This window comes from Copidosoma floridanum, unplaced genomic scaffold (genome assembly GCF_036245765.1).
Source record: "Copidosoma floridanum isolate Cflo_tuat_1 unplaced genomic scaffold, Cflo_Japanese_pri ptg000005l, whole genome shotgun sequence".
Lineage (NCBI taxonomy): Eukaryota > Metazoa > Arthropoda > Insecta > Hymenoptera > Encyrtidae > Copidosoma > Copidosoma floridanum.
This window is the reverse complement of record NW_028321882.1, coordinates 13,995,970-14,021,101: the sequence shown is the minus strand read 5'-3', so window position 1 is coordinate 14,021,101 and position 25,132 is coordinate 13,995,970. Positions and strand designations below refer to the sequence as shown.

The following is a 25,132-nucleotide window of genomic DNA, read 5'->3' as shown; positions in this document are numbered from 1 at the left end:
TGTAAGGACTGATTTACTGAATGGTAGATTAAATGACGAGATGTACATCGAAATACCAAACTATATTTCTTGTGCCCAAGAGTTGAGAAATAATAAAGTTTGCAAATTGGAAAGATCTCTGTATGGACTTAAAATTAGTTCCAAACGTTGGTATAAAAGATTTTCAGACACAGCTACTAAAATAGGATTCTTGGAACATATAAGTGAGCCTTGCCTGTTAATATGGAGGTATGATGACCAATTTTTATTTTGAATCGGTACGTGGATTATATCCTAATAGCCAGCAACGATTTTGGAAAGCTTACAAAAGTAAGTATTAAGCTCAAAGCTGAATTCAAAATGACCTATCTGGGGGAAGCAAATAACTTCCTAGAAATACAAATCGACAGAGATACAGTAAATCGAGCTATTCCACTGAAACAGGAAACCTACACAAACAAAATACTGCAGGGATTTGGTTTAGATAATGCATAACGGTGCAAAATACCAATGGTAACGAGATAAGTCTTCAATTCTCAGTAAAGAGAAAGAGAAGAATCTGGAAATGAAGAAGACCAAAAAGCGGATAAATCAGAAGATTTTCCACATCGGAAAGCAGTTAGAAGTTTGCTGTATCTGGGAAACACTGTTTAACCTGATATCTTCTATGCAGTGAATTAATTAAGTAGACATCAGATCAATCTCACAGAATGAGACAGAGAAGTGGTTAAGAGAGTTTTTCGTTACCTCAATGGTACTAGAAAGAGAGGACTGACACTTCAAGGAAACACGGAAATCATGACTGCTTATTCGGACGCAAGCTTCGCGGATTGCAAAGATTCGCATACGACAAGTGGATACGTCATAAAGCTATTTGGCAACTCAGCGTCTTGGACGGCACACAAACAAACATTTGTTTCGTTATCGACTTGCCAGCCTAAATATATTGCTACGAGCGAGGCATGTGTGGTGCGATAATAAAGTGGCCGAAACAAGTGCTAAGTGTTATGGTGGATCTAAATTCAGACACATAGCATCAGTACAAGAACATCATGTAAAAAAAAGTGCCTAATACGGGCTTATAGAAATTAAATGGATTGCCTCTGAAGATCAGATTGCTGACATTTTTACTAAAGCCTGACCAATTGAACTACATGAGAAATTGACTAAAAAACTGCTAAATGACTAATAACATTATACGACAGTAAGTCCAGTTTCATCTTTCGAATCTTACCTTCATTGTTTAAGGAGTTTCGGGAGAAAAATTAAAAATAGATAAATGTGAAAAAAAATGTATGATATATTAAAGCATGTCACGAGTGCACATAAAATTTTTTTACATTTTTCAACGCGGGAAATTTTCGAGATAAAAATTATGAAATATTGACAGTTTAACACGGTCTCTTATAAAAGAGCAAGGTTAGGTTTACCTTTTAATTGAAATAAGGGTTTATTCTTAATGTAATGAAATAAAAAGAAGCGTTTTCATAGATAACTTGGTACAAAAGAAAGATGCTCACAAAAAAAAATCAAACCTCCCAGACATTTTTCAAAAATATAAGCAGTTACAGTCGTACAGTTTCAAGTTCGTAGAGTGCAAGAGGAGGTGCGCGGTAAAGGGGGCCCAGATGCGTGGGCAGGAGAGACTCCCCATTCCTCGCCTATCTGAATGACACTCCCGAACCTCCTTAAATCTGTTTTAGGTAACGATCGTTAAAGGAGCTTCAAGAAACCGCAAGAAAAAGATCGACTTGTTCATTGTAAATATATTACCTTTTTTTAAATTTCTTTTAATTTATTACATTAATTGATTCCTGCCTATATTAAAATTGTAGTACAAGGTAATGATAAGACAATGAGTCAAAGATAACTTGAGATTAGCGTTCTGTGAGACTGAAGGGAGTGTTGGATGTCAAGTTTATACAGAGCGCCATTTGTGTTGATTGACGTAGTACTCAAATGCATGACCGATGCTGCGCATCGGTGCACACGACAGTTGAACACGAGATACTAGCCTGTACACACGACAGTTAATTACAACGGTAAGTTTCGTGTATCACGATGGCAAGGCTAAGTTTTAATGAAGATAATTGTATTTTAATGGAACTAACAGTGTTGTTCACGTAATTTTTTGTACCCTTGCACAAACTTACCTATGAGCAGTCTCATGCAGTGTAAGTAATTATGCTAACAAAGTGCGAAGCTAAAAACAATACTAACAGTTTTATTCCATTTACAGCTTAAAATACCGATACCCTTGAGCTACTTTATTAGTACTCTACTTATAACTCAATCATACTGCATATAGTGCATGGTTTTCAGAATAACAAAAGTAAAAGTAAAAATTTCAAAACAAGTGTGTTGCATAATTTAACATAGAAAAGCCTCTTAACTTCTTATTTATAACGAAGCTTTGAGGAATATAAACGATTTTTGTAGCATCAATGAAGTCATATAATCAATATATTTTAAAACTAAGCTATTACATATTCTTTGATTCATCGTACATCATGTTTTTTGGCAGTAGCCGTAAAACAAAGCACCTTTTACTATCAGCATAATCCCTAAATCAGCTATATAGAACATTCATCTATTGCATTCTGACTTTAAATGTTCATTTAGAAGCTTAGTTACAACTTGTATGATATTTATAAAACGGAAACTTGTAATACTGCTTCTTTACTCGACTATAATAAAGGAACACTGACGCAGCGTTGGCAAATCTCGATCACGTATGTCACCTTTATCCCTATTACACCTTGGGCTTCTTTTCCTTAAAAAGGAAATAAGTGCAGGAGTTTTCCCGTTTTACGCGAGAACTATTAAATTTACACAAACAAATAACTTTAACTGCACCGTTATTCAATCGTTTTACACTGATACACAGTATCTCCTTACACAATACACAACACAACGCATCACATCACCATCTGGGCTGTGCTGCAACGACTCAGTCTCACACCTCGAGCGCACGTCCACTACGTCCTGCTTATGCTGGATCAAGAGGGGCTTCTGCTTGTCTGATCCCACGCTAACGTACATACACTCACACGCCGTTTACAATCTTACACACTGCTACAGTTTACTGACTACGGATTGGCCGTAAACAGGTATGCTGTTTTTTTAGTGTTGGCTTAACTATTTTCTGTAGCCGGGCCACCAGGAGGTGACGTCCTCTAGCATCAGCAACAACCTTGCCAAGGCTTTCGAGCACCATCTTGAGATTGTCTCGTAAATCGCTGATCCATGGACCCACATTTTTTTTACCAAGCGATCCAGCTTACCAGCTACTATTCAACTTGTTTTGCTGCTCGCTTGTGTTTATTTTGATTTCTACCCTATGATACTTATTAATGATATTTACTGTGAACATTTCAACGTTACGTTGTGCAGAGACAAGAGCTCTTGCTCCTATTTTACTGACTATTAGCATCAAATGCAACCTATTTTAAATACTTATTTTAAAAACTTTTTTTAAATACTTATTTTAAATGTGCTGAGTTCCTTTCACATAAGTCATTTTTAATTACAGTTCCGTTAAATTAAGTTTTTCTGACATATAGTTTCAAGCGCGTTTATTACTGTTACATTTGTACGTTTTTATTTGCATTGTATGTGAATGTCTGTACTAACTGCTATGTTTAAGTGCAAGAAGTGTGCAAAGAAAATTGCAAACGATGCATGCAGCTGTACTGTATGCAATAGTTCATTCTACCCAGGTTGTAATTCAAATTATTTATTGTTGTTAAGACCTGAAAGTGACTGTTGTGCTCGTGTGTATCAATGTGACAAAAAAAGAGGTGAGAAACTCGATGACCCAATTTCTTCGTGGGCCAAACACTACGACTCAAACCAGGGCCTTACTGCTGCCACCACCCTCGATTTATTGTTGGTTGGTGATTCTGGTACGGCGCAGACTCTAGATCAGGACAGTGAGATTGTTGATGGCCCGTTGGTTATGGCAGCAGATGTGGGGACGCCACTCAGTTGGAAAGACTTTGATAAAAATAGTCATTTTCTCGCGGTGATGACATCTGTTAACGGCATTAAGGCATATAGTATGAATCGTTTTAATGCGATTTATAAGCGCTTAGATTCTATGACCAACCGGGCGTCCAAACAGGACAAGCGTATCGATGAGCTCTCGTCTAAAAATGTTGCACTGAGGACAGAGATCAGCGAGCTTGTATCCCGGACGAACGAGGTAAGGGAGGAAGCAAATACGCGCAGGGCCATAGAGAGGGCAAAGCCCACGGTTGATCTCAGGGTGACGGGTGTGCCATGCAAGTCCGGCCGTTCTTTTGTTGACGTTATGAGTTCCATATTAATTTTATTTGACTTAAAACATTCACAAAGCGATATACTAAGCATAAGTGCCCTAAAATCTAAGGGCTCTCACAGTTCAGTGGAGGTGGCGGGATAATCTGTGGCAGCTAAGGTTAAGTCCTTCGTGGTATTATTTAAATCGTCCGCTACACAAGATTTTGTTCTGTCCAAGAAAAAAAATTTCGGTGAAATTAAGTACACTTCCTTATTTTCTAACCTAAATACCGACGCTGTCATTAGGCTATATAGAATGCTGTCACATCCCGTGCATAAACTTTATATGCGGACCAAAGACGTTGCTAGCAAACGGAAATATTTGTTTGGACTCGTGGTGGAAAAATTTTTGTACGTAAAACAAACAGATCTGATTTTATTGTTATTAACACTAAATCTAATCTGAACCTGTTGGACTAACTGTCTTTAAGTTTCTCGTCAAAAATTTTAAGTATTAATAGTAGCTTTTTAAGTATAGCACACATTAACGCGAATTCTATGGGAGCGCATATGGACGAGATAAAGTACATATTAAATAAATGAAATCTTGATGCTCTAGCAATTACTCAACCATTGCTCACTTTGGCGAATGATTCCTCGCTATACTCTGTTTAATCGTACAGGTTTCTGCAAATTGACCGTGTGCTTAAGTCTGATACCGGTAAGGGGGAGTATGTCCAAGGAGGCGGTGTGGCCTGTTACGTAAGGGACACTATTCGTAGGTGGATAGTGGATTCCTCAGATGTTATGTCCCTAAATAAAAATGAGTTTATGTTCCTTGAGTTATCTCCACAAACTTTGCCAAGGTTCTTATTGGGGATGGCATATAGGCGTCCCAAAGGTGCAGTGCTCACTAAACTTTTTGAAGCCTTCAGTAGGTGCTCCACTCGTTACTCTGACGTCATTATTAAAAGAGATTTAAATGTTGATATACTAAATATGAATTACTACTCAAATCACCTTCGAGGTCTTCTTGTGGACCACTCGTTGCATTTGGTAGAGTTCTCAGCTATACACCACCGAAGGATGCACTTGGATCAATCATTTTATAGTCAATTCACTAGATAAAATTCTCCAAGATTAAAGCGCAGTTGCTAGCGTCAGCTCAGTTGCTGAGGACGATAGATCGCTCGTGCATGCTGCCAATCATGGTTCACGGTGATGTGTGATGCTTTTCGTCCCATCAGTGAAAAATCTAGGTGTCGTCTTCGATAGCGATCTTTCCTAGAACTCCCATGTCTCTCGTGTTTCTTCTATCGTCCATGGGACCTAGCATAGACTCCAGTATGGGGTGGGTTCCTTGTTTTGGTCGATCAAAAGGCAGCTAGTGGCCGCACTAGTGCTGACCCACTTTGACTATGCAGCGCTGGTGTAGCTGGACCTTTTAAAATATCTCTAAGTGAAGCTACATTGACTGTTCAATACCGTCATGAGGTTTATTTTTGGGGTGGGTCGCGATGCCGAAATGAGGCTTTTTTACAGGCGAATGGGTTGGCTCACCGTTAGCACTCGTCGAAGGTATTTTTTGGGATGTATGACTTACCAGCTGCTCAACTCGGGGTGATCTAGTTATTTGGCAGAGCTTTTTCCGCAGACAGAAGGCCTGAGGAGATCCGCTAGGTACGAATCCACCGGGTTTTCGATCACTTTGGCGCACACAGTAGCGTACGAGTGCTCCTTTGTCCCGAATGCGTACTTTGGGACGAGATTCCCGTGAGAGTGAGATCGTTTAGCACTATCAAATGTTTCAAAAAAGCGTTTTTTAATTACATGTAAGAGGCTGAATGACGTGACTGTGCTGCGTCACACGTTGTATTGAGCCCGTGGTGTGGGTGATCGTTTTGGGCTCTCACCCAGGTATTATCTACATCTTCTTTACATTACTTTTTTTCAATTTTTTTAAATGGAACTGTGCTTAATACCATTATTTGTTTTTATTTATATTGTAATTATTAATATTACTTTATGCGCTATGCTAAAATTATCATAATTCTACGTTGCGTTTTGTAGTATCTTAACTTACTAATTGTGTAAGTTAATTGCGAACTTAATTATTTGTACAGTTAACACGTTCCTTTTATTAAATGCTTGTTAAATGTACTCATGTATTATTATGTACTACATTGAAATTACTATATAGTTTTAGTTGCCATATGGTTTGTCAAACCTTGGAATTAATCAATTCATTTAATTACTATCATCTCTCTTTCTCTCTTTGCTCTGCTCACTCTTGCTCTCTGCACTCACACACTCTCTCTTTCTGGTCTACTTAAAAAAGCTACTCTCTCTCTCGCTCTCTCTCGCTCTCATTCTCTCTCCATCTCTGCACTCACACACTCTCTCTTTCTAGTCTATTTGAAGAAGCTTCTCTCTCTTGCTCTGTCTCTCACGTTTTCTCTCTCTGTCTCTCTCTCTCTCTCTCTCTCTCTCTCTTTCTCTTAACTCTGCTATCCATCCTCACATACGACAAAACGTGTGAACAATGGCAACCCTTCCAAACAAGCACCTCATGGTCTCTCGTACACCTCGTCTCGTCTACCTACACGCAACCTTATACTTTCTCTTGCTCTTTCTCACTGTCTACAACACTTTTTTTCTCTCTCTCTCTAGCATAATCTCTTGGCCAAACGTCTGCAAGTCCAACCCAACGCGATGTCGTCCGGGGTTCTCGAGCCAGTCGTTCGTCCTATGACCTCGCTCTTTCTCGCTCGCGCTGTCTTACCCTCTTTTTATGGTTTAAACTGCTTACGTTGTCCTTGACCTGGAGATCTTGTCATCTTAGGGGAATCCAGCAGCTGCTAGACTTCCGCATATACTTCTCTTTTATTCCCACTACTGTCTCACTCTCGCTAAATTGGCTGTTCTCTCTCTCTCTTTCTCTCTCTCTTTTTCTCTCTCTCTCTTTCTCTCTCTCTCTCTCTCTCTCTTTCTCTCTTTCACCATGAAAACCCTACAAAATCACCGAAACTCTCGCTGCTCGCACGAAGGCGCTCAGTTCGAGACGCTCCTTGAGACTGGCTCGCGGTCTCTCACTGAAGCAATGGCCACCACCGCTGCTGCTGCCACGTATTTTTTCTTGTGGTCACTCGCAACATAGCAGCTGCTGTTTGTCCCAGTAGTCGCGTTCACATTTTTCTTGGCGGTCCTAGTTTGGTGTTCTCTTCTTCTTCTCTCAGCGTATATACAGCTCCTGAAAAATAAACGAATCCGGAGAAGCTTGAAATCAAAGCTTCTTATACATACATTGCATTTACGAGAGTATTTTGGGACATGGAAGCCATTTTGCCTTGTTACAAGCCATTTTACAAACCATAATATTTATGTCAGAGTTACTTGACTGGTAATTTTTATTTGTAAGATCAATCACATCTTTCAAACCAAACTATACAAGAACAATTTTTGGTGTTAATATCAACCATCACTCTTCTGCAAAAGTTACGATTAGTTAAGAAAGTATAAATATGGCTTAGTCAATATGTTGATCATAACAGAATAGAAACTAGTATGAACTTTAAAGAAACATGCCTTAATCCAAAAACATTCAACAAAGCTATAGAAGCTGCTTTGAAAATAAAAAGCGATCGTAGTCAAAGCAAAATAATGCCAGTGCGAATCAAGGCTCAAGTATACCTACTTAAGTAAGATGCAAGGGATACTGATAATTATGAATGCAGTTACGAACAGATAAAAGTACGTGACATAACAGAGAAAAGTAAAACTGCATGGAAACACCAAGTTTATTTGTACAAGCGAATGTCACACACTAGTGACAAACGCAGAAAAAGGAAGAATCAATCAGAGCTACGTTCATGGGCAACATAACAAGGACAACTTAAATCATGTAGAAGGAAGCTTTAACTAACAGAATAGTTATAATCACCCTTCTTATACGAACTATCTGAGCTACAATAAATATTATAGAAGGAATCTTCGTAATAACGTAAGTGACAACAGACATAAGAACTACAACAGAAATGCTGATTATTTAAGAAATAACAGCAATGGTTGCAACAACTAAAATAGTAACTACAATAATTACAGAAATTTATTTAACTGTAATAGAAATTATTGCTGGGGCTGTAATTATTACGACAGAGGGCCTTCAAATAAAAAAAATAATGCACCTGAAAGGAGAAAAAAATTGTTATTGTACAGAAAATTTAAACTCGCAGGACTCTTGCCATGCTTTCCAAGCGTGAAGTGGGCCCTCATAATATAAAATTAGCTATAACGTTAGAACGGGACAGAGGCAGCCAAAGGAGAGAAGCCAATGGAGTTAAATAGAATATGCGTTAAAGGTTAATCTAAGAAGATATAATACAAGACAAGGTCTAAGAAAAGAAAAGAAATTAAAGTACCACTAGAAACAGATTTCAAGTAGGCTTCTCAAATGGCTGAGAATATACAGAAAGGAAAAACATGCAAATTAAAATATATGGCAGTAGCTGTTTAGCTAACAAAAATAGCATTAACAAAAACAAAAATCTACCTCTCCACAGAATTAATATATCTTGTACAGAAAGCACACCATCATCCGTAATATAAAACAACTGTAAGCTAAAATTATATAGCGCAGAATTATATGCTAATACTAGCATCAAAATAATAATTGTTAAGGAAAGCTTACACTTAGCTTATTTTTATTTTATTCAGACGCATATATAGAGAGCAAAGAGAAGTTCCCCATAACTGGCATTATACACAAAGCACGCTGCTCATTAGGGACGACTAAAATATCTCGTAACGGTATTAAAATCACTCTGCATATAGTTCCAGATGACTTCCTAATTAAGATACAAGATGGTATTGAATAAAACACTTTCAAGTTATTTCATAGCTTCATAGGCACCAAAAAAAATTATACAGAATTAGAAGGCATTTGATTCTTGTTATTAGGACCAGAATATTAAAAAAACTCACCACTTCAAGGTAAATAGTATTTGCGTCCGTGAAAGATGAAAGCATCCACGTACAAGTTAACTAGGTTTCTTTACAGAAAATGAAAAAGGGAAATCTGTTAGGTGAATCAAATAATAATGACTTGGTTATAGTCGATCTTCACTTGAATTTAGTCGTATGAATACATTACAGCTGCTTTAATACACAGTACCTTCCTACAAACAAGTCATTATTATTTAATTTACCTTGAAATGGATCTTCATCATGTAACGACCAATAATATCAATTTGTAGGAATCTATTAGGTCATTTTATAAGAAAATATAAAATTCTTACATTAAAACGGAAATTACAGATATAACAGATAAACAAGTTGACGTACTAATAGGTAGATGTCTTAAAATGTTAAAATATACATGAGGGAAAATCAGTTAGAATCGCTGGAGATGACAGAACAGTTTGAACAAAGCCATAATTGGGCTTTATGATAATAAAAATAATAAAGGATGAAGGTATGGAAAACAATGAAGTTATGAAAAAACAAAGTGTAATAAGCCATAAAAACAATTACAATATCAATGATAATGACACTAAGAATTCCGGAGACTATAGAAAATTGGACAAGGTGGTACAAATAAACGAAATAATACAAATTGTCGATACATCCAGCTGCTTCGCGGAAGAACTAGATTACATATCAAATCCTCTCGAATAAAATCCTTTTCTACTTTGCCTGAACGGCGAGCAACTGAAGGCTACAAATATACTTAAGTATAGTAGCTCAATTAAGAAAGCTAGATGATCTTATTTTTTTATTATGACGCATATTTATTTTGAAATGAAAAATAATAAAAATTTAATCGTTACAGATCTTGTTTGGTTGTTGGGGTGACATTTAAATTTAACGATTTCAAGAAAAAAATGTCTTTTTTACTTTTTGCCTAATACCTTTTCTCCAGTGCATTTTTTGCATGCATGCCTCGAAAGTTTCTTGTTCCTCGTCAGAGTCGCTACGTTTTTTTGTTTATGAATAAATTGCGTTCAAAATTCAAAAAGTTTTTTTTTCCCACATAACTTATCTCAAACTCATAAATATCAACAAATTTAAGATTTTTAGAATATATTGTTAATACTGATACAAGTGGTTTCAAATACAAAATTTCCATTCTAGGACCATCCAAGGCCGACACAATTTTTTTTTTTCCAAAACTCGTGACAGTAGATTTAGCGTTGTTGATTTCTAAAATTTAGAAAGATTTAAGTTCAATAATTATTTTTTAATAAAAAAAATATCTTAGTTACTTATTGTTATTTTTAATATGAGAAACCAAACGTTATGTTCACCTTGCAGTAGCAGAGCCTGCGGCATATAGCGGCGGAGTGGGGGCAGAAACCAGCACTCAAGTTTGGCTGCGCTGCTGAACTTAACTTTCAGGCTTTAAAATAGACCTGCTCATAAGATCTCTGTATCAGCATCTCTGCATCTCACCTTTCATACTACCAATAAAAACCTTTTTGAAATGGATTTGTGGTCACTTGACGAGATGTACACGAATGTACAATTGATTTTTTCATAGTTATTTAAATAAGGCAGTTGCCTAAGCATTAATTGTATGATGTACATTGACACCTGGCCTTAAACATTATTACCATTGTTTTGTAAGTGATTCTTAACTGATGGTTAGTATAACATTAAAGTACTTTTATTTTAAGTTTGAATTTAAGATTCTTCACATAAAACAGATTTTTTTGTATAAATATTTTATGCCTACTCCAAACCAATGGTAATAATGTTTTAGGCCAATTATTACTGTACATCATATGACCGATATTTATACAACTACCTCACTTAAGCTGTTATGAAAAAATAAACTGTATATTTGTGAGTATTTTATCAAGGTATTCCCAATCTATTTCAAAAAGCTTTCCATAGTTGGTATGAAGGGTTAGATACATAAGGTTTGATGAGCAATTCTAATTTACAGCGTTTTTTAGTTCAGCAACAGAGCCAAACACAAGTGCTGGTCTCTCCTGTCACTTTTCCACTGTATGCCTGTCAGCGCACTCCGCTACTGTATAGTAAACTTAACATTTGTTTTCTTGTACTAAAAATAGCGAAAAGAAGCTGGAATATTTTTTCTTATACAAATACAACTTTTGATCATTAACTCACCTTACTTTGAGAATTAACAACGTTAATTTTGCTGTCACGCATTTTTTGAAAAAAAAAAAAAAAAAAAAAAAAAACGTTTTCTCAGTTCCAAAAGGTCCTATAGTAACAATTTTTTAAAGCGCAGCCTTTCATGGTGGGTATTTACTTAACAAAAATGGAGTAAAGCATCACACTCTCTCTTGCCCTCTCTTGCCTCTACCACTACATGCTCTTTCGACAGCAAGAGTACTATACCTATTATACAGTTACAGGCGCGCGCGCTCTTTCTCTTTCTGTCTTTCTCTTGGCATCGCCAAACAGCGCAAGAATTCTATAATGAAATGAGACAAGAAAATTGACAATAAAACAGGTGAAGTACAAATTTTCAAGGAGATATGAGCCAGTAAAATATCAAAAAACCTCAATCGAAAATTTTCTAGATAAGCAGCCTAGCGAGCATACATCGGTCCTGATGTGGCGAATGCGTTGTGTTAGATGGTGGCGTAATGTTAGTGGAACAAGCTTGGCCCTACCTAGACGTTATACTTGGTCTACATATTTATGTAGTAATTTTATATACCTATATAAGTACAGTTTACAGAGTAATTTTCCATAGAATTTTTAGAATTTTTTTAAAATTACAGAAAACAGCTATCATTTAAAGAAATTAATTTGAAAAGCATAGTATACTTGTGCATTTTTTGCTAGTTAACGACATTGTCTACTTATCTTAAATAATAACAGATCCTTGTGAAAATTAAGAATACTAATATTTAGACTATTTTGAATCCGCATATACTTTTCTTCAAGCATGTGTTATGATATCAAATATTGTGAAATAACACGATAAAAACTATGTTTGCCATAGGCTCTCATAAGACAGCTGCCAAATCAACATTAGCAACTATGATTAAGTCGTGCGGGAGTATGACAAAATAAGTTTAAAAAGCAGACGATGCCTTGGCGACTATGCTGCTGTTTACTTTGAATTTGCGTACTTAAATTCTTAAATACTGACAAGTAAATATTTTTGCCAGTATGCCTAATGTATTTTTCCTTAATTCAGTCTCTTCAATCATATTTCAGAGATTTACAAAAAAAATATAGCTCAAAAAGTCGTTAAAACAACAAAAACAAAGCATGTATATCTCAAAATGCTTAAAACAAGATTTTTTTACCCTTAATATCCAAGGAATGGTTTCATCGTTAAGTTAGCTACAAGCTCAATTTTTTTCATGCATAGTTGGGCAAGAAGTATTCTTAAAATCATGCACAGCTGCCAACAGTGTGATATTGGCTATAGGTACTACCCAATTTCATAGTAGATAGTGTGCAGCAGTAGGAGTTATTAGTGGCTAAGATAGTAGAGCACTTGCTTTTCGCCTGGAGTATAAAGGGTTCGGGTTCGAGATTCCACTCCATCGCTTTCTCCAAGGTAACTAGGTGGTTTTTTTAATACGACCTTATCACTAGAATATCATATAAATAGGCTACTGGTATATAGCATTTTACCATTGTATGCAAAAATGCAGTTAATAGTAAGAAACAACGATACCTCAGAGAAGGGAATGGTAAATATGACTCTCTTTTAGTAAAATTGTCCCCCGAATGATTACTAATACAAATAATAATATAAGTGGCATATTGAAGTCAAATGTGTATGCACTCGTAAGCATATAAAATGTACCCAGATCTTTAAATAACTACAGACAGGAGTTAGTGTTATTAAGAAAGGATACCTACTCGGCAGCAAATTTTAAATATTAATGCAAATTTACATATTCAGAGCACTTCAATAACCTATTATTCTGATCCTCAATTTTATGTTACTTTAATATAAGCACCTTAATTTCCGTATCGAAAAAGAAATTTGTAACGGATAAATTAATAACTAGTAATAAGTAATGTTATTATTTTAGTATACTTAATTAAGCTACTTAAAACAAATTGTGTAATACAGCTGAAACAGTTCTTACATAATCTAATTAATTAGAGAGAAAAGTCTAATTTTCTCCTGGAGTGCTCTAAATAACAAGCTGTTTATCTAAGCTTAAGGTATCACAGCGATTGGGGTAGTTAATAATAATTTATTTATCATTGATTTTATAAGTAGTAAGAAAATAAAAAATCATTTTATAAACACAAATGTTTTAGTAACTTATACATCCCTTTTACGATTTTTATGTATATTTTCGTAAGAAATAAATTTTTATTCTAGAAACTTCTTAGGTAATAAATAACTATAATTTAGAATACTTGCATTTTAATAAAACGTGAAAAAAAAGATAATAAAGGCTTGTGGAATAAATGACAAATGTAAGACTTTCAATGTGTATGATTACTTGTTTTATCTCAAAATTTTGTTGGAAGTAGTAATTGAAATTATGTAGTAAAAAATTATCAAGAACTATTTTATGAAGAAGTTTAACAAAAGAAAAAAAAAGAAAAAGCATGTGAGATAAAAATCCTGAAACTTTTTTTTTCAATTCAGTTTATTTCATTTGGTTAATTTGTGAGCTATTTGTACAAATTAATCTCTGCACTTATTTATACATTCAAAACACCTTCCAATGAGCCACTTTCAATAAGTAGATATTTAGTGGGACAATCGTAGATAACCTTAATATTCGCAATTAAAAAAGTTATATGGCTCCTAACATCTGTCATAAACTAATATGATCAGAGAAATCTTTATAAAATTGTAAAAGTCAATTTTTTCTTAAATTCCAACGCGATATTTGAGATTTGATAAGTTTTTTCTTCTTTTTGAGCTGGGTTTAATAGAAATTAGCCGTCATTAAAAACTTTGGCGCATTATGCAACTGAGCCCTTTTTAAAGTTTCTATTGTTGATTAATGAAAAAGTTGAGAGCCGACTGTTTTAAAATTTAGTATACTTACGTGTATTAGTAATAGCAATATTTTTTAAGAATTTCAAGTCCGTTGATACTTTGACCATTTTGTAGGTAATTATATGGGAAGTACAAAACTTCTTAGTCATTATTGCCAAAAAACGCACTACAGAGAAAATATTTTGCAAAAAAAAAGACATGTTTTTCTAGAAATATTTACTTAAAAAAATGCTGCTCCACCAACTGAAACTGTGGATAACGAAATTAATAATAAGCGAATTTTTTTAATATTTATATTAAAAAAAAGCGTCTTAACAAAAAGGTTTATTATTGAGGAAAGAAGAGCCTCGTTGACAAAACTATAAAGTAACAACATCCATAGGGAAACCAATTGTTGCAAAAAGAGTACCACTTCTAATGAACCTAAGAAAACAGATACAAAAAAAAAAAATAGGCAAACTAATACATCAACAAATAATCAAACCTTTAAGGTTTCAACCTTGCTCAAATACGTTGATTATTCCGAGAAACGTGGGTTAAATAAAAGAAGACTCTGGCGAGTCGTTACGTACATGTGGCTATTTAACGAAATAACAGTCAGTGCGTACTATCCATTGCTATTCTAGAATGAAATGTAGGAAAACTTAGTAGCCACAAAATATGTATTTGAAGAGCGGGTTTTTTTAAGTGGTAATTGACGAGAAGGATGCTTATAAGACAGCGCTCGCATGCCTAAACAGCCTTTACTTATATCAGCAATTCCGATAGGATACATAGGATAAAATAGAGGTATACATAAATAATATTATGGTATTCGGGAGAAATTCAGATGAATATGGTTTAAGGTTCAAAAGGATTTTAAAACGGTTAGCCAACGCAAACCTTACCAAAGACTAGAGAAAATGTCAATTTCTTTTAGAAAAGGAGCAAAAGTACTTGGACATAGGCAATGGCCAAATTCAAACGAATTGAGAAAAAATAGAAGTGGTTAGGAATTTTTCTAAACCAATGAATGTAAGAAGAATAAAACGACTTTTCGGATTAGCAGGGTACTTACTATCGATGCTTCATGAAAGTTTACACAAAAGTAATAAGAAAACGCCAAATTAACGAGAAAAAAGTTTAATTTAAAACAGAAGAGCCATATGACAAAGCCCTTATAATATTCAAAGACGTTCTATGCAGCGAGCCAGTACTTACAGCTTCAGATATAAATAAACCCTGCATTGTAACAACCGACGCATTATATCACGCGATAGGCGCTATCCTGAGCAAAGCAGACATAGGAAAAGATCGTCTTTGCTAATGCGAAGGTGCTTAAAAGGCAGCAAGATACACCATCTCACAAACAATAAAGAGCTGACAGCGATAGTGCTTGCAAAAAGACAATTGGGGCTATATCCTTTTGAACGAAAATTTACCGTGGTTGTGGATCATAAGCCTCTAAAACATTATCATGCATACACAAAGCCTGATGTACGATTAAACTGGCAAAATGACAAGGCTATAAATCTGATATAATATATCGGTCAGTCATTTTAAATGAAGTGCCAGATACGCTATTTCAAAATCTTATATTTAAAGAAGGAGAAACGAGCTCTGAATGACTGTGATAGGATCTGTTTCAGCTGGCAGACGAACAAGAGAATAAAGCACTGGTCGATAGCCATGGAGCGCTGGCGCGTTTATTCAAAATGCGTGCAACTGTAAGACAGAGATTCCAAGGTCCAAAGAAGTTCAATATTCATTATATAAAAAAAGTCAAAGCATTGAGGATACCATTTATAAACGAGGGTATGGTAAAAAAATACAACACAAAACCCGTAAACGTCAGTTGGATACACTACATAGCGAAATTTCAGATTTTTCTAAGATTGTTGAGTGATTGAAAAACTAAAAAGAAGTCATTATAAAACATTGTGACATACCCGTGTCAACATGCAGGAAACCCATGATAGTAAAACATAAGGGGTTTGAATTAGACTAAGCAAGTATGTTAAACAAAACGACAAGAAAAAAAATAATAAAAATGAATTTGAGTGCACAAATACACTAGAAATATCAACTAGTACAGGCAAGCTTAGCAGCAGAAGCAGCCAAAACAAGAAAGATAATCCTCAATCAAACGAATACCCCAAAGAAAACGATTGTAGGGGCAGCTATATCAAGCAAAAATTAAAGCAATAAGACAAAAAGCGATTAAAAGACTTACGCGCAAAATGTAATCCACGAGAATAACGAGCAGCAGCACAATAAACTAAGTAAGGTTGAATTGAGCTGACCAACGTCGAAGAAAAAGGCACAAAGTGAAACCATAAGTAAACGTAAATGATGGGGAGTGAATAAATGACGAACTACCACCCATACAAGAAAAAGAGGACAATAAGAAAAGCGCCAAAATAAACCAGATAGTTTAGGTGATACATGACGATTCTATAGACAAATTTTGATCGAAGGTATATATAGACGTCAAGTACTAATATTTTAAAGAGTAGCGGAGTATTGTGATGGATAATTGAGAACGTAATGCTCCCATAGGTTAACAGCAGAGGGAGTGTTTGGAAAGCACAAGAATAAAAGTAGAGCAGCCGGAAGCCTTCTTTAATAGGGCGGTAAGCTCAAGCAGTAGAGATATTGAAAAGAGTGAAGTTGACGGCCAGCAGTTAAAAAAAAAAAAGAAACACACACACACATTCGAGAAAGATAGGATGCAAATTGAGATAAGCAAAATAATGGATGAAGAAGTTCAATGATCAGGAATTTAGTGTGCCAAACCCACCAAAACGTTTATGATGAAGGACGTAACCAATGATGAAAGCTGTCTTTTTCCCTGCCTCATACTTTTATATGATCTGAATGTCTTACAAAACAGGATTAGAAAAACGCTTTTTCATTCAAAATAAATAGATTTTCTTAAAAATATGAAGTAAACATATACATCCATTTTCAGCTATCTAAAAAAAGGACGATCTATCAACATTTTATAGGGAAGAAAGAATAAAGACATTTCATCTTGAAAATAATCATTATCTGGCCTTACTAGAATTTGAGGAAAGTAATCACCAACAGACAGATTTTAATGTTAGTACAAATGAGCAAGGCAATATAAAACTGTATACGAAAAAGAGTGAAGAAGGGAGACATGAACTGAGTAATAGTGATGTAAGATGTGTGAGCAACAAGAAAGATTGTAGTAATGGATCACAAAAGGAAGAAGATAAGACCGGCAGTAAAAATTCTACTTAAAAAGATAAAGATAGCACGAGAGAAAAGGTGCTTGAAGAATGGGACACCCCACCACCCTATCCTCCATCACGATCTGATAATTGTAGCACATCAAGGTTGTCACCAGAGAACAAGGAAAAGAGCGGGGGACTCAACAAAGCTTTAATAAAGGTAAGCAAGAGAGACTCTAACGAAGAAAATAATTCTAGCGATTTGAGCACAATTCATAGATATAGGGCATGCAGGACTCAACTACTACGTAATAAGCCACCTTGAACCCCAAGCAATGGCTCAGATACCCCGTCTGCTTCAGAAAATAAAAGAAATTTAAAGATCACCCTTCAGATATCTAGATAATTAAGTCTTTTGTACAGTATAAGAAAATGTTCCAGATACAGAAATAATTGATGCGCTTTACAAAAGAGGCTATATTGACCCAGAAATCATGAATAACAAAGAGAGTACAATAACAAATGCCATGCTTTCTAAATCAAGAAAAGTATCCGAAATACGCATGTAAGTGAAAAAGCACTTTGAAGGATAATCCACTATGTCAGATGTTAAGACTTGCTTAAGACCCAACACTGGCGGGTCCCACTTAATCTCTACAGTTTATACATGGTGCTACCACGTAGTTTAAAAATCGATGCCCCATCAAATCTTGTGCCGTGCTCCCAATTCAATACTTCATTTTGCGTTTTTTCTATTAAATTTACCTGCATCTGAGAACTTACTTTACAGTCTAATCTCGATGTAAAAGCACTGTACCATTTTAGTTAATTAAATTGGTTGCGAGAAGATACATTAATCTCATAATAATTAGCTTAGGATTTACTTATTACTTAGTACCCGATAATTAAGATATTTTATTGTTCTCAAAACTATATTATTACACTCACTGTTTGTTCGTGGTATTCATGTTTTCTTGCAGCTCATAAAGAGAACGTGTCATTCCACATAAATTGTAGTAAAAAAAGTAAAAGTGATCTTCCTTTCAAGAAGTAATCATTAAGTTTTACATAACTTGCATTAAATTAAGTTGTTTTTTTTCCTCATTTTACTTTTTGCTTTAAACTTTTTTTAATCGAATATCGCTGCGCACTGAAAGTTATGTAGAAATGTGACAGTAGAGGGCATAAGAACGATTATTCCGTAAATAATTCGTTATAATTAATCTTGCTATTAATTTTTTAATATTTTGTAAATCAAAAAACTATGATTTTAACTATCATTTTTTTCTTACATCGAGGTAATCCCTTCTATATTTATTCGTAAGAATATGATTAAATTTTTCTTGCTCGTTATTAATTAAAAAACTTCCTACTAAAGTTTATTCTTCAAAAATAAAGGCATTCAATATCTTTACCTCTATATGGTCTATACCTCTTCTTGTCTGACAAACACCACGCAACATGTATATAAGTATGTAGATGGTAAGTACACGTATATATGAAGAAGGCTACTTTTTTTAGTGTCCTTGGAAGCACTGCGGGAAAAGAGACACTAATTGAAAGTCAAAGTGGCTTTAATCATAAATTTAATAGTAAGTGGGTGCTTAGGTGCCCAGGTTTAAAATTATACTTCCATAAAATGATATGGCAGCCAAATAATTATCATTATATATATATATATATATATATATCTTGCATGAAACGATATTTTGTACAAAGGTGGTGACATTATCATTTGAATTAATATACCTACTTTAATTGTGTTTAATTTCAAGAAAAATTGGAATGCTTCATAAATATAAACAATGTATTACGACAACATATAATATGAACAATACATAGACTAGCCTACATCTGTAACTTTACGCTCACATATGTCACATACGTTTAATTCCTACTCTACACGCTTTACTAGTCCATATATGGACTATACATTTAATACTCAAAATAGGTTTATACCTCAGAAGGTTAAGAAAAACCCTCTTGTAGTACCACCATCTTCTATAGGGTAGTATTACATACCAGTAAATGTTACTTAAGGACGTTTATCACAAAAGTATTTTAGACAGATATTATTCAAACGTTATTAGTACCTTCAAAATAGCATAAACAATATTTGCAAAAAATTGCAAATCGTTGAACAGAATCACGAAATGGAAAAATTGTGAAAGAATAAAATGCAATTAACATTAGTTACTTTTTCTCTACGGTTTACATACCGGTTTTTTTTTAATTTTTAGAAAAGTTGTGTAACTAATTATTTATTTATCGTAAAAGTAACAAATTAATGATAAGTAAATGAATATTGACTGATCCGTAGAAAAGCTGCTCTGCTAAAATATACTAATTCGAAGTAAAATGACACTAAAAAAAGAGTTTCTTAAATCATTTATTTAATAATATTAAACATCTTCAAATTAAACAAACTGATAAAAACTAAATTAAAATTGACATTGAAAATGAGTTTTGAACCACATTGTCAAAAGAAATAAATTACGTTACTAAGCCACTCAGTACAAACATAAACGCCCAAATGGCACGCTTGTTGTAGGTTTGTGCCTGAGTCACGTAGACTGTTTTTCTGACGTAAGGCCCAAAGTAAGATTTTTCGCCCATAGGCAAACTTTGCGCCCAGTTCATCACATTGGGCTCTAAGGCAGAAGAGTACTTTGGGCCTGGATGGCACAAAAAACTATTCTCCCCGTGGATGCAGTCCCGTTATGTTTACCCAGGCCCCCTCTTACAACGTGTTTTCCAAAGTATTTTCAAGAAATGTCATGGTCTTCCAAATCTGGTATGATCAAATTTCCCATATTTTTCTTATTTCTAAAAAATAATAAATTAATTAACTTTTAAGACTTAGTATAATAAAAATACAAAATTTATTCAAAAAACATTGTTCTTATAGCATAATCTAATAGCAAGGGGTGGCGTGTTGCAGGGGATAGTGCCCCACGAATGTTTATATAAATACGATCTTAACACACATTTTTATGAATTAAAATTTTGTGAGCTTGTAATGCAGCAGAATAAACAATGAGCTTACCTACAACGCCTTTGGCATCAACTTTCAACAATCTAAATATTCTTCGATTGTGTTCGACCAATTTAAATTTTTTCAGTACCATTAGAAGTCATATTACTTTCAAAAATTTGTCTAAGATTATTAAACATATAGCCTGACTTTGAGTTAAAGAAAACCGTGATTTTCGGTGAATAAATTGTAAAGCTTTGTAAAGCCTGTGTTAAAAGTCTGACTTTTAATTTCATACTGCTTTTGAATTCATCCAGTAATTTGCGCTGAAATTTGATCTGTATGTTTTTAAGCCTTTTTTTTTTGAGAAATTTCTACCAAAACATGATGGCACAATTTTTAAATATAAGCACGTCCAAAGGAAATTTGCTAGCTGGCCCGCACATCCCGTTGTTTTAGTAGAACGTGCTCTATTTAACTCGCTGGAAAGTGATGGAAAGATGGTGAAAAATTTAGAGAGACATTAATCGATAGATTATGACCTGCTTTTTATGACCGTGTAGTCTGGGCCAGCTAGAACGAAGTTTTTAATAGCAAAAACTCAGTTTAACTTCTGGTTAATTATTCTCGAAGTACGCTTTTTTTTCATTTTTTTTAAAAACCATTTAAATAAGCATTTTAAAAACCGTATTTGCTGTAATTTTAAAAAAAGGTACAAAACAATACAATTTCTTTAAAGTCAATTTTAAGATTTTGAGCTCGAGCACTTCTTCTGCTGTTCATTTGCTATTTTCTATGTTATTTTTCAAGCAGTTGGACAAAAGAGATGTATCGAATTCTAGAATGCAAAATAGTTATAACGAACACTTTGTATTGTTAATGTCTCCAAGAAAAAATAAAAAGAGAATTAAAAAGGAGAGACACATGAAAGAAATCTAGTCAAAAATTAAAACTGTTAAATAAGGCATTTGTTACAGTCACAAAATTAAAAAAAGAAAAAATAACAAATTCTAATCCAACATCTATCTGGTTTTCTGTTTTTCTTTTTTTTTTGTTTTTTAAATATATTTTTGATTTTTGTTGTATAAATATTAGTGCGATTGTTAAAAAAAAAAAAAAAAATTCCAGGCAAGATAACCTTTCGAATGGAAATGTATATTTTTCTTGAAAAAAGACTTTGCGTAAAAGTAATTAGTCTGTTAAAAAAAGCAGCTAAAATTTGATAGATTTAGGTGTTTTACAATTTTTTTAAGCTTGTTTACTTCGTTTGCTAGGAGGAGTAAAAAAACATCACTTGGCGACCACACACCCATTACCTTTGGGGTCAACACATATGCGATCAGGAACAAGTTGAAAAATAGATTTATTAAATAAGAATAGCAATTTTATGTTGCAATCATAACCCAATCACGGTGGCTCAAGCATAAGGTTGTTATTTGACGTTGAGTTACAGTTTTTTTAGAACGTTTCAATTTTTCTACAGGATAAGATTTACAAAAAAATTGTCTTTTTTTCGTTGACTTAATATCAACTAAGTAGCAATATTAATAAGAAAAACGTTTTCTACATGTATATTATTATATATAAAGATTTATAATTGGCTTAATCATAATTTTAGTTGGACCACTGTGCCTGAGTAAACACAATAATCGCGATCGGCGACTGGACGATGATTTTTTGACTTTCAAGAAGTTTAATCGAACTCTTATTTATTCTTGTGAGCCTGGTAAGTAGTTAATATGTTTATAGTATCCTAGTCATATGGTAGTTGACATTTTCCTAATGCATTGGTTAAATCTCATTTACAGGAGAAGCTGGTGTACTCGAGGTGACACCCAATTCATCTTGGCCAGACACTGTCTACTACAACTCTTTCACTCATGCTAACATGGGCTGGAAAATTCACATTGTTGATTATTACTCTAAAAATAACAGTTATAACTCTCTGAATTCCAGCTTCATGCTTATGCTTTTAACCACTATTGTTTTTTTTCTTGATACTATAAAGTGAGGTTATTTTCTTTAGAGTGACCTTGATTTCACGACTATAATTACCATTTGCACAAACCAGTAAAGTAATTAAGTGTTCTGGAGACTTGTAATTTTTATTAAACAAAGTGAAATATTTACAAATATTATATTTTGAAAGTGTATTATGTTAACGTAAAAAGAATTTTCAGCAATAACGATATGATATTAACGTTAATAATGAGATTCAGCTAAAAGACACGTGAAATTTTTTATTTAAACCAAAAATTTATTTTTAATGTACATGTTTGTTTACTATTGATGAAATTTACTTTTGTAACAGAAAAAAGTATTTTTACCATTAAAAAAAAGCATCAATATGTAAATGAAAAGTGATAAGACGTCTACAAACATTACGATCAAAATAATATTTATGCTTAGGAACAAGTTTATACAATAATTTCAATAGTTGACAAACAATGGTTTTATTACTAACTTAAAACCTTATTGATATAGTAACGATCTTACAAACCTTTAGAAGTTGATACCATTAAAAAAACAAAGATGATGCTGTTCAAAAACTTTATTCATAATAATTGGACGAAATATCGGTTACAAAAAAGGTACCCTACGTAAGTCGAGTTGTTAACAGAAATCAAATGACAAAAGTACGTTAACTAAGGAAAATTAAATCATAAAGTAAGATAAGGAAACAATAAAATACATAAGGGTGAAAGTGTAATAGAGCTTAAGATGGTGTTATAAGCTCGCTGTGAATAATGTAAAAAAGCACTATAAGGATTTGTTAAACTCAAAATTTAGTGTCAATACTTAAAATAAATACATCATTCATAGTTTAAAAGTATCTATTTTATTAACTTATTTGACACAGTATATTATATCATATTTTTAACTATAGTTAAACTTTTGAGTTTTCAGTACTTCATCAATTATTATCCGTAGAAATTAATTTTAATGAGATTCATGATCCAGTACTTTATCAATTATATGAAACATAGATGTCTTAAGGAGTTATCGTGGTACAATACGCGTTAAAAGTTTGGGGCATCGATATCCAATCTGAGTGTACACCCTTCTCTTTCCATAACGATGAACTTTTGTGAGTATCTGTACTTGTACATGTGCAGTTTGGATATAGTCATTTGCTTGCTTTGTTTCCGTTAAATTTTTGGAAAAATGGGCTAATTTATATTACAACATGATATAAACGATGAATCTAGGCATTCTGAAATTTGGGACAGTGATTTTTAATACAGTCAGCTTTGGCATATTAGTTTTTAACGAAAATCTATTAAAAATTATACAAGTTGATTGAGAATACGTATCGTTGACAGCGAGCTCGTGGTGACCTCTCCATAAGAGGTGTGACCAACAAATTTTGAAAATTTTTTCTTAAAAAACTAAGAAGCTAGTTTCTCTGAAACTTTAATCTGTTATGTGTAGTAATGAAATAATGCATCTCATAATGTTTTTTTTTATTTCTATAATAAATAAAACATCACAATAACCGTCTTATTAAATGATTTAGCATTATCTAGTTTATCATGTTACAGATAGCGTTAATTTTACATGACAAAACACTCCAATTGTTCTACATAAAATTACTTACATGTTTTTTATAACACCATGCCAAATTTAACTGAAAAAAAATCATCCATAATGAACGTGCTGCATTATCTTTTCTACATACACAAATAATAATAATACATAATTTTTTCTCATGCAAAGGTATTCTGCATAATCGATAAAGCTAGGCTTTGACAGTAGTACTTAAAACACATAGTACAAGTATTATAAAGAAAAAGTATATTTAACAATATTCTGAATTAAAAATATACAAACTTATAAATGTAAAAAGCAAGTACAAAGAATAAATCACATGTAAAGCAAAAGTAGAAGATTGGATAAGTTTCATGCGTTAAATTCATATTTTTAAAGAGTTTATAAAGACCTCATAGACTGGCAAAAAACTATTCCTGCCAATGAATCTTCATCCTTGCAATGTTCTAAGACCAAGATTTTTTTTGAATGCACTCTTTTTGAATGACAAAAATACACTAAACTTTGTTACTGAAAGTAATTTGACAGAAACAAACTAAGTAATGTTGACTTGTGACTTATATCATATATTAACCTTATATCAAACATATTAACACCACACCTAGCCTTAAACAAACCTATAACTGCCCAGAGCGCAGGTCGTATACTTTGATTTATAAAGAATGTAGCTTGGCCCGCTTCGTTTATTTTAGAGCCATACAATCGCATCATTTTATCATTGAGAAAAAATTATTGCATTTATATACCAGTTCTGGTCCAGGTGAGGTCGGAAAATGTATACACAGTACGGTCGTGGAGGCACAAAATGCTCAGATCTCGTATTTATAATCCTTGAGCTAACCTTAGGTGACTATTTACACGGGATCTAGATGATTCTTTACTTAGCTACTGTAGGTGTTTTAATAGATATTAAGTAATGCCATAAAACTTCTATATACTTACGACATATCAGGAAATTATTGTAATAGATGTAAGGTCCGTATAAAGTACTAGTCGAAAGTTAATATTACTTAGTTACATTTTGTTTAAGTACGAGAATTTAACAGTATTATACTACGAATGTCATACAAAAAGTATGCTACACCGGAAAAAAAGTTGACCGTTCTTATATTTTCATGTTAGAATTTTTCATGGCTAAATATTCATTAGGAAAAATACCTTTTATTGTAAGTGTGTAAGCGCTTTACAAGTCTATTACAAAATATTAATTTAACACATCAAAGTCATCTAACC

The 25,132-nt window shown here is 33.6% G+C and overlaps 1 protein-coding gene across 1 annotated transcript in view; it reads left to right on the top strand.

Annotated features, from left to right (window-relative positions):
* The window catches only part of LOC149375698 (protein Skeletor, isoforms B/C-like), a 46,011-nt gene extending 23,604 nt beyond the window's left edge, over window positions 1–22,407 (top strand). Inside the window, exons 3-4 of the mRNA XM_089598129.1 lie at window positions 21,969–22,076; window positions 22,159–22,407. Coding sequence (XP_089454255.1) covers window positions 21,969–22,076; window positions 22,159–22,361 — 311 coding nt within the window. The 3' untranslated portion in view covers window positions 22,362–22,407. The remainder of the gene's footprint in view (window positions 1–21,968; window positions 22,077–22,158) is intronic.
* The last annotated feature ends 2,725 nt before the right edge of the window (window positions 22,408–25,132 follow it).